Below are 11,384 nucleotides of genomic sequence, written 5' to 3' on the forward strand. Positions count from 1 at the left end.
TACAGATTACCACAATGTGACAGACCTAGCCGGGAAAGAGACTTTTGGAGGGGACTGTATGCTAGCCTCTTGCCGATCGATCGGGGGCCTTGCATTTGGGGGAACGGTGCTCTTTGTGAGCTATATGTCTGGGGACCCTGGATTTGCCATATTGGAATAGTGGCTGATTCATAATGCTGGGACAGATACTGTTAGGAGATGCTGATGTAAATTCCAACACCTGTCTGTCTATTGTCTGCTGAAAATGTGTATTGTAAATAAGTCTACTATGGGATCTAAGAGTCATTAGATCCCCATTGTTATTTGTGTTAATTAACTCTGCTATTGTGTGAAGAAGAGTCTGTTGATTGTGCTAATGTTGATTGGATTTTCTGAACTACAAGATGGCCAGTCTGGCCTAACGGTCATGTCTGAGTCATCTAGGCTGTCTAAAGGGATTAGTTAATTAGCTCATGTTAATTAGGTTACAGCTGTATTGTTAGAGTAATATGAGCAGGAGGTCTGCACCTCCACTTTGAGTGTATAAAAGCCTGTATTTTGTCAATAAAGATAGATTCCTGGTTGAACTTACATACAGCCTGCCTGGTGTTTGTTCTGAGCTATCACAACTGGGTTAGAACGGCACAGAGCTGTAGTTCTAATCCCAGAACCTTGGATGACCGAACAATCAGATGTTGCGATCTGCAATCTGATGCTATAGCTGCAGAGGAGTGTCGGGAGAGTGGAACCGAGCGAGCAAAGGGGCTCGTTACAACCACCACCCATTATTATAATAGGGTAGTGCCACTCACCCCATTTCTCTTTACCACTTTCATTATAACCCCTTAGGGGAGCTTATTGGGGGGGGGGGGTGCAAACCTGGTTTGTTCCTAAGCGCAGAGTTTACCACTTTCTGATATTTACGCAACTGTTTACCACATCAAAATTTGCTGTTTATCTGCTAAGTTACTAATAATATATAAAATCTAAACCGTATTGAGTTAATAACAAATATTTAGTACATTTTTAAATTGCTTCTTTTTGAGAAATGGTGAAAATCAGATGTACGCAAAAATTTCTCTAAATATCTATCTGGAGATTTTCCTTTTTCACTGACAGCTTTCAGAGATTGTAAAAGACACCCATCCAATCATATATGTCCAGTAGAATAAAAAGGTGCTGATTTTTAAGACACCAAAATATTTGTGCAAATGTTTACCAAAACAATATTTTTGCTAAAAATACACTAAAATCATTTTTTGTGGATTCATACATGGCAAAATTTTACAAAAATTTCCTGCTAAATTCCCACTGAATATAAAAGTTAAAACTGTATTGAGTTAATAAATAAATATTTACACATTTTAAATTTGCACCTATTTGCGAACATGCGGTAGGTACGCACAACTGCAAATAAGAACAAAATCCGAAGGTTACCGTTTTCAGTAATACACTAAAATTATTATTTTTTTTTTTTATTATTATTATTGAAAGCCTATGGCGTGCATAACACACCCAAAAAACTTCACCCGGTGCCAAAAAAATGTGCACACACATAAAGAGTGAACACAAAAAAGTGCAACGGGTACACAGACATGCCAATTCCCTGATCCCCCGGGGCGTTAGGCTCCAGATGGGGACAAAGTACTTTACAATGGTCTATCTGGCCGAAACCAGACAGACCCCGTTCTCTGGAGGGCCTGCTGAAACAGAACCCACCCAAGTACTAGGTGAGGCTCCACCGAAGGGAGACCCCATGAGAGAGGGCGAACTAAGCCAAAAGGCCATGTCCACCCCTTCCCAAGACTTTCAGGGCTGGCCCGAGGACCCGCATCCTTACTCATCACACAGTGAGACAACCGTGTACAAACATAAAAAGACAAAACGTGACAAACATAGGCATCAATTAAATAAAATAAATAGAAAGTGGGGAAGGGATAGTGAAGAGGAGAGTGAAAAAGGTGGCCATTATGTAAAATAATGGCCAGGTCCTCCGGCCAGGAGTAAAAAATTCCTCCAGCCAAAAGGCCCGGCCCAAGAGGCAGGTGCTAAAAGCGTGTTCTATGGTGCAGTGAACGTGGTGCCTCAAATCAAAGTGATTGCCACTCACAGTGATTATTTGGCACCCCTGGACTGCCACTCCAGGGGCGCATACTCCATAGGCTTTCAAGACCAACCCTGGCCCACGGCCCAGACCACAGCAGCCCCCACCGCAGACAGAAAAGGCATGAAGTTCAGGGAGCTTGGTAATAGTCCTTGCCCCTAAGGCTCCACCGTCGCTCCGATCACTCGGGTAGATGCTAACCACTCCCCCCCCCACCACCACCAGCAAAAGGGGAGTAAGCGTTCTCTTCCCGAATAACTGTCAGTAGCTAGAGCTACCACAATCCAGGCCAGAAGGCCAGGGACCCGACCCTACGGCCAGACCAAGATGCAGCACCCATTCTCACCAGGAGCACCCTTCCAGATGGCTCAGACTCAACCATTGGCCAGTCCCCAGTCTATCTGTCGGGCAACTCAGCATAGTCCCTGCTGAGTACCGCCCTTCCAGGCACTATAACACCATTGGATTTGCTGGCCCTCCCCAACGAGAGTGACACAGCGCCTCCTCTGGAAACTGATAAGAACAGATACTACACTTGATCTTAGCCAAAAGGCCGAGAAGCGAGAACCCAATGGCCAGTTTAAAGGCTGTCACTTTTTTCCTCTGTCTTAATTATAAATTATAAACCCCTTCCCTGTGAGTGACATAAAGTAATCGGTGGCTATTTTTAGCACTAAATAGCTGTATTAAATGTCAGTGGTCCCAAAAAGTATCAAGTGTACGACCTGTCCTCCGCAATGTCGCAGTTCCGCTAAAAATCGATGATCAGTGCCATTACTAGTAAAAGAAATAAAAATGCCATAAATCTATTCCCTATTTTGTAGACGCTATAACTTTTGCGCAAACCAATCAATATATGCTTATTGCGATTTTTATTTTTTATATTTATTGTAGCAAAAAGTTTAAAAAATTGATTTTTCAAAATTGTCGTTTTTTTTTTTTTTTTTTTTTTTTTTTTTTTTTTTTTTTTTTTTTTTTTTTTTTTTTTTTTTTGTGCCATCTGTGTCCCATTGGGCAGATTTACCTTTTTGCTTCCTGTCACAAGTGAGAGAAAATCCCAGCAAATTAAGGGAATCCCTTGGGACCCTCAAGTCACCAGAACTAGGGTCCCCATTAAAAGATTTCCCCTCTAATACTTTTCTGGGAAGGGGGTAGAGTTTAATACTTTTTTTTTTTTTTTTTTTTTTTTCTTGCTGTAACCCTGTAGGGAGACTTTCCTTTTACTTCTGTTGCATTATTGGGACAGGAAGTGAGGGATCCTCCTCAACAGGAACACAGTTCATAGTAAAAGGCTGGCAAAAGTTTCTGGCCCATCGGCTTTCTTTCCACAAGTTAAAAATATAGTTTGTCTGAAGGTCCACCTAACCACAAAATCTGTTTAGTTTTCCTCTATTGGTAGAATAAAGAAATGCACATCCTGAAGTGTTAGTACAAAAGCCATTCTCCAAAATTCGCAAACGCCCCATTGGTTGCTTTTTATTGAAGCCAATAACCCTGATCTTTTCCACAGGTCTTTATTTCACGCTCGTATGATGCTACCACCCACTTTGAAACCACCTGCAACGATATCAAGGACATCTATAAGAGAGTGATGGGCTGTGAATTTGACTTTGAAGAAATGAAACGCAAGAAAGAGGACATCTTTGGTGATAACTAGGCATGCAATGGCCAAGCCTAGGAGAATTTCTAAATCTGCTACAAACATATTTCTGGAAATTAGGAACACTGTATGAAACTCAATATTGTAAGGCCTGCTTTTTGTAAAAAGTCCTGGAAATCCAAGAATACTGCACTGGTAACTGCTCTTTGCCCATTCCTGTTCATTTTCTGATGAAGCTGCTGCTATCTGGCCTAGTCATAAATACTACAGAAGGCACATTTATTTTCTCCCCAGTTTAATAGAAAATGTACATCCTGCAATGAAGTATCTGCCTTCAATATTGACTTTTTATCTCTGAATTTTAATTTGGTGTCATCACACATACAATTTATATATTTTTTTTTTTTTTACATATAAAGATACCCAGGATTATAAGAAACTTTGGCAGATTACTCTGTGTGCTGCAAAACACTTGAGAGTATTTGGGCAGCTCCTCTGTCCCTGCTTCTCCCTTGCTTTAATTAGTTCATAGTCAGGCTTAGAGTGTGACATGGAGCACCAGGCGTGCACATTTTTTTGACACCAGCTGGGAAAGATTGCTTCCTTTTTATTGTAATGAAGTACCAAGCCATTAGTATTATGCAGGCCAAGCTTGCCTGTATTTCTGTATTCCCGCACAGCTTCTGGCAGGAGTAAACAGAAATGCAGTATTGATTTGACAGAGTCCTACCCTGACTTGTTGCTTAATAGGGTTTAAGATGATTTCTGTACTGCAAAGTAAAGCCAAATTGTGGAAACCAGCACTGTGTTTTGTATTTGTATTTATGTGTAGTACTGAACAGTTCTGTAAGGGTGAACAACTCTATTACAGAGAGAAAGTGGTAGTAGCTGAAGTGTTACGTCAATTGCACATGATACCGTATCCAACCATTGTTGGTAGGGTGAGGAGTCGGCCATTGGGTGTCAGTTATCGCCTAGCAGGTAACATAAGCCAGCCGCACCCCTTGAAAGCAGTTCAGCATTTTCTTTGCTTGCATCCAAGTCACAGCAAAATTGTGGTGATTTAGGGAAATGTCTAACAACATTTTTTTTATATAGCATAACATTTTTATAATTGCATTCGAAAAGTGCTGTAGCCTTTTGTAACATGCTAAAAATGTGTCACTTTATCTTGTTATATTTGGGTCCCTTTCACACGATCGGACCATTCAGGTCCGCCTGTCAGTTTTGACGGCGGACCTGAACGGGTGCTCCATGTTAGCCTATGGAGCGACGGATGTCAGTGGAGACATGTCCGCTGACATCCGACCTGGTCCGAACTGCTAAAAGCAGACGGATGGTCCAATGAGCAGAGAGGGACCTGTCATCCGCCGGCTCAGCGGAGATCAACGGAGAGATCTCCCGCTGAGCCGGCGGACTCCGCCTCGTGTGAAAGGGGCCTTAGAGTCCATTCCATTTTCAGTGCTAAAACCACAAACCAGAGATGACCTATGTTCAAGTATAGCTTTAGTGTCAAACGGCCTAAAATACTTTAATGCAGTTGTTTGTATCACAAAAAGCATCAGCAAAGAGTATTTTTGCTGTGCTGTCTAGTGCAAAGTTCTACATGGGTCCTTATTTCATTTATTGACACAAATTTTTTGGAACTGTTAGAATATATATATATATATATATATATATATTCTATCTCTATCCAGTTTCATATAGCTTTCCTTTTAAAATTCAAAACTACAATAAAGCACTAATCTCCCCCGCCCCCCAGTATGCTTTGTAATATTTAAAAGGAAACTGTGTATGCTTAAGCTTCAACTCCTAAAGTGACCAAACATAGAGGTTGCCATTGTGGAGTTCTCCTTCTGATAATGCTATTTGCATTAGCTGTCATGTTTACCCTAGTGTTTGAATTCAGAAGTACTGAAGCCAAAGTATACATGAGGACTTGTATTGCATATTCAATTTGTAATTTAGAAAGTATTGACTCTACTGGGTCGGCGAAGCAGCCTCCAGGAATGACATACCCATATTTTTGTCATGACATGGCTTAAGATAGAAAACATTTAATGCATTTGTGTATTCCTTTAAAAATAACAAGATTTGTTTGTTTTACATACAACTAGCCATTTGTACCTGATTTTCAAGATCTGCCTCTATCATTCCTTGGACTGGGAGAGGCAGCACTTGGAGCCCATTGGGCTGTGATCTTTGCACGTGTGCTGAGAGGAGGAGAGCAGTTGATGACATCAATGTGTTGCTGTTCGGTGACAGCATTGCATTCATATTTTATGTTCACCTCTTTTTCACATTAAACCACTTTCACCTATGCTGAAAGAAGCCCATTGGCTACAAGACTTGGGTTTAGCCTGGAATTCTATGTTTAACTAGTTTTCTGCTCCATTCTGGTCACATGATCACCTGTCAGCCAGCAGCGGCTGCAGGGGGGAGGAAAAAGGGCTTGACGATAGCTGGGAATGCCTAAGAGCAGTAATATCACCCATAGGCTTCCATGGCCCATCTGTTGCTGCTGTTCACTGACAGGGGAGCCACATCAGGTGACCAGAGCTGGCTGAAAATAGGCAAGTATACACACCTCTATCTTGCATGGGTAGTCAGCGTAGGAGGAGAGAGAGAGCATTTTTAAGACTAGTTATATTTGGCCTGGAATTCTATATTACAAAATTTGCTGCTTTGAAAATAAACACCTTGAAGTGAACTCTGGGCACTGGGTTCTGCATGGAGCCCTTTCCAGATTTCATTTTAGTAAGCTGTTAAGTATCTTCCAGATTCAGAGCTGCTGGCTATTGCTCCTGAGCTGCTTGCAGTGTCCCTATTGGCTGTGTCAGTGTGGAATTCTGTTGCCCTATGCTTTTAGGCCCCATTCACACCTGAGTGTGGCGTTTTTGAGCTTTTTTCTGGCGTCTTGTCTCGCGTATTTTTGTGTTTCCATGCAGCGTTTTCTCGCGTTTTTGAGCTTTGGCTTTTTTTAAAATTTTATTAGCCAATAGGAAAAATGATCATCTTTCATCATTTGTTGCTATGTTGTCATCTGCTTCCTGCTCCAAAAACGCCCAAATCTGCCCGATTCAAGTGACAAAAAAGGGTCCAGAACTTGTTTGAGCTTCAGGCGACTTGGAGTGGAGATGTTCTCCATAGAGAATAATGGATTTTTTTTCCCCTCCGGCGTTTTGTAGCTTCAAGCTACAAAACGCTCAGGTGTGAATGGGGCCTTAGAGTTTACCCTTTTGCTGGAGTCCTCTCTTGCTCCGTTGGGGGTGGCTGAATGCTCTAGGCTTTTGTGAGGTGTTCACTGCAATGATGCAAGACTTTAAAACCCAAGTCAACCAAATATTTGCTGACTGACTGCAGAGGCCACAAACATGCCACTACTTTCCTGTTGATTCTATATATCTGATCTGCCTGTGGAATTAGAGGGTTTTGAACCAATTGGTCACTTGCAGTGACTGATTCTAAGTCGCTCCAGTCTCTGATTGATGATCTTGTGGAGTTGCCGTTTACTGCTATTTTTCATAATTAAAGAAGATATTTTTTGTGTTTAGTTTCAGAGTGGTGCACACCACATTAATAGAGGATCAGTATGTTGCTTCTACCAGTGCTATTTCCAGTCTTTGCTTGCATCTGCTTTCTATGGAAGATTGGAAAGCTGTTTGCAGCCCTAAATAACTTGGTGTGGCACAGGGGATGGTGCAGTGTCTCTTGTGCTGCTGGTTGAGGTTTGAAATCCTCGGATTCCCCAACCCTTTAGGGGTAATCTTCCGGTGCTGTGGGTGTTCATTTGAGCTAAGGGACTTGTCAAGGATGACAACCCTGCTGCTTCTCTTAATTCAGAGAAGCTATACTATAGTCTTTTATCAATGAAAAGTGATCTATAAATGGGGGGTGGGTTGACTAAGAAAAGTGTCTGCCTCCTAAATGTGTGGGGATACTCAAAGTAAGTTGACAAATTTCAAAATAGTTCATAGGAACTGGATAGAAATAATTACGTCCTTGCAGTCTGTGGCATGTGTAGACTATGTCCAGTGAGTATGTACTGCTGTGTCACAGAATGAACAGAGCCTGCCTTCTGACTTGCATAGATGGTGAGAGGAGTCAGTACAGGAATCTCTGCTTGAAGGTAGCGAGGTACAGTGGTATTTATAATCTTTTAGAAATGAAAATTAAACCGAGGATCTGCAAAGCATTTAGGGGATCCAGGAAGTGGAGAAAAGAGGTGGCAGGCAGACCTCAGAACATGAAAGGAAAATTTTTAAGTAAGCTTCTATAGCTATTCTAAGGGGGGGGGGGATATATCGAAGGAATGTGTTTGATGTGACATTAGTCTAAAAGACAGGTTGGTAAAGGAAGTCTGTCTTTTCCAGTTTTTACCTTCACATGTAATTGTTTAATGTAAGATAGATGTGTAAAATGAGCTAAAAGAAAAATACATTTGAGACTTTATATTGGTACTGTGTATATGTACACTGATCAACCATACCAACCACCATAACCTGTTGATACCACTCCCGTGGGGGCTTCCATGGATCAGACTTGATTTTTACAGCATGTGTCACAAACCAGATGCTCAGAGATCTGGAATATTTTTTGAAGGCCAAGTCAACACCTCAAACTTGTTGTTTTCAAGATTTATTTGAGAAACTTATCAGACCAGACCACCTTCTTCCATGGTCCACTTCTGATGCTCATGTGCCAATTGTAGGTGCTTTGCCTGTAGACACGGGTTAGCAGATCATACATTTTTCAAAGTGGAGAAACTGGATCAAATATATTTTTTCAATTCCTAGTTGTAAATTAATACAGCTGCTGTTATTTAGAATAATGTCCATATATTCCACTTTACAACTCACACCTTCAAAAAGTATTTATGCCACTATGCTAATGGCATACATTTTACAACACTTTACAAGTTAAAGCATTGGGGAAAGTGCTTGATTAATTTGGTGCATGCTATTGGACTATATTAGAAACTTGCATAGGCACATTCTCTATGATTTGTTGTAGGGCCGAAACAACTAATCGATTATGAAAATAGTAATTGATTTCATTATTGATTAATCTGCCAGTAACATAATGGGGTTAAAAAAAAAACTAAAATTAGCCCTTTATAGTACAAAAAGAGCAAATCCCTTCTGTAAATATTACTTTCACTGTTGCACAGTAAAAAAACAAACCCCTTACAGTTGCAATTATTTGCCCTTTTTGTAGTACGAAGAGCTAATTTTTTTTATAACTCCATTATGTTACTAAATGTCTTAAGCCTGGTTCTCACCCATGTGTTTTTTTTGGTGCTTTTTGCATAAATGCACTACATTTCATTTAACGTTCACATATATGCTTTTTTCAGCTGCTGCGTATTTGGAAAGGATCAAGGACTTTTTTCAATGCAAAATGATGTTTTTTGGTTCAATAAACTTCAAAGGAGAAGCTGCAGTAAAGCATGTAGTGTTTGTGCAGCAATTTTGTGTGTGTTTTTTTTTTTTTTTTTTTTATCTGCCCGACAATAAATTGGCCAAAAAAAGGCATAAAAAAACAGCAAAAATGCAAATTGCAGCAACATCACGTGTGCAAAAATCAACATGCTGAGCAAAAAGCACTGCATAAATTGATCAAAAGCAAACTGAAAATTGATCCGTGTGGCCAGCATAAGGCTCGGTACACACCTATGCAGACGAGAATATTCATGTGAAAAATCTTTGTACATTCGCTGAATGAAAGAATGTTTGAAATTTTCACTTGCTTTTAACATTCTGTTTTAAAACGAATGTAATTTCTGAACGAAGACCACATACACTGTCTGAAAAATCTTTTTGACCAAGAAGTTTTCTATTTCTAAATTTTCCCGTCACGGTGGTCGAAAACAAACGTCGATTTGACCCCACTAACGATTAGAAAATCGAACGAAGTTCTTAAAATTACTTTTCCTTCAAAAAAAAAAAAATTGTTTTTGTATGGCTAGCATATATTACAGTCCTGTTTGAAAATCTGTGAAACAGTCTTCAACTTTTTTTTTTTCTTTAAATAAAAAAAAATTTGATCTGAGTCTGATATTTACCAGATTCAACTTCTAATAGTATATCGAGTATATCTCTTCTGTCTGTTATTCTCAGAGTGGATTAAAGATTTTACTCTCTAACCATGTAGCTGGATATTTATATTTTACCCCTGCGTAGAGAGATATTTAGGAATAAATTGCCTTTTTTTAAACTTTACATATTAGCTAAACTATACACCACACTTTTTTTAAAGGTTATTAACGGAAACAATAATGGGCTAACTAATCGATTATGAAAATAATCGTTGCAGCCCTAATTTGTTGTGACAGGTGCAACACCACATAGAATTCCTAGAACATAGTTTGGGGCACAGAAGATGTACCAATATTTACACCACAAATTTCCCCCTTGAGGTTTTTATATACTGTATGCTTTTTGTTACTTACAGAATTAAAGTAGTAGTCCAAAATATGGAATTTACAGGTATGTCAAAATTCCTATTGCCTTAATCAAAAAGTACAGGACACAAGAATAGATTCTTAGACCATGGGATGTCCCCAAGCACTTATTTAAGGGAGCAGCAGCAAAATGGCTAAAATGGCTGCAAAAGACCCACAGAAAAATGAGAAGGGACAACTGACCGTTTACAACAGAAGCTCAAACCAGCCACCTGGGCAACAGTATTGAAAGATGTGAACAGAGGATCAGGTGCTAGATGCTATAGAATGACCAAGAACTTGGACAATGGGCTCAGGGTGGAAGGCAAGACTCATTCCCCAAGGGCAGATGCCCTAGAAAAAAAAAAAGTTAAAATGACCACCCAGCCATGTAAAAGTAGGAAGGAAGACCATAGATGGGGCCACCCTGTGAGGATGAGTAGAGGTGTCTGTTCCCAATGCAAGATGTGGCAGGTGGCTATAAATGAAATTCCTGACCCCACCCATAAGGTTAATTGTAATGCCTTCAGGTTGAACATGGGGACGGAGAATAATAGTCCCAGAGAAGAGGGGAGTAGTACTCCAGGGGAGCAAGATGACCTGGCTTCCAGGATCCTTGGTTCCCATGTAACCTAAGGAGGGGGCAGAGGCTACCAGGGGGAAAGGAAGAAAAGAAGGTCCCATTTGTACAAGGGGCCTTTCAAAGAAGTAACCCTCTTAAACGCAAAGGAAGGGCACTGTGTTGGAAAGAGCACTCAAAGAAGGCCCCAGAGGGTTGCAGTGGGTGACCAGGAAGAGCAGCTTCTTCCAAAGAGTTCAAGAGCCAAGGTGTTCGGAAGAGAGTGTATAAGGGAAAAATCAAGACCTGCAGTAGTACTAACAGAAGAAGTTGCAAGATGAAGTTACCTATCATCACACTAGGAGAAAACTACCACCTATTATAGATTTGATAGCCTGGGTGAAGTGACCTGCATGCCCTAAGGAGCAAGGGTCACCCAAACCTTAGAGGTTGGAATATGCCTAACTGGTGCTATAGGTGAATTGCAGAAGCTCGGAGATCTTCAAGTAAAAAGTCTGCAAGGCAGGTATATAATTAGAGACCTTTTCCAGTACTAAGTAGCAAATGGATTTTACTGTTACAAACACAAGGTTTTTGAGAAGGTGAGAGAAGAATGGCTTCCTAGCTTGTAAAATGGGTGACTTGGCAATCTGCAACCCTATTAAAGGGAGGGAAGGGTACATCAAGGCAGAGTCTCAGG

The 11,384-nt window shown here is 40.5% G+C and overlaps 1 protein-coding gene and 1 pseudogene across 1 annotated transcript in view; one reads left to right on the forward strand and one right to left on the reverse strand.

The window, feature by feature from the left end:
- The window catches only part of GDI2 (GDP dissociation inhibitor 2), a 59,068-nt gene extending 54,585 nt beyond the window's left edge, over positions 1 to 4,483 (forward strand). The window contains exon 11 of the mRNA XM_073619394.1: positions 3,594 to 4,483. Within this exon, the coding sequence (XP_073475495.1) occupies positions 3,594 to 3,740 (147 nt within the window). The 3' untranslated portion in view covers positions 3,741 to 4,483. The remainder of the gene's footprint in view (positions 1 to 3,593) is intronic.
- On the reverse strand, positions 2,446 to 2,648 carry LOC141135813 (U2 spliceosomal RNA; annotated as a pseudogene).
- Positions 4,484 to 11,384: the final 6,901 nt, after the last annotated feature.

This window comes from Aquarana catesbeiana, linkage group LG03 (genome assembly GCF_042186555.1).
Source record: "Aquarana catesbeiana isolate 2022-GZ linkage group LG03, ASM4218655v1, whole genome shotgun sequence".
Taxonomy (NCBI): Eukaryota; Metazoa; Chordata; class Amphibia; order Anura; family Ranidae; genus Aquarana; species Aquarana catesbeiana.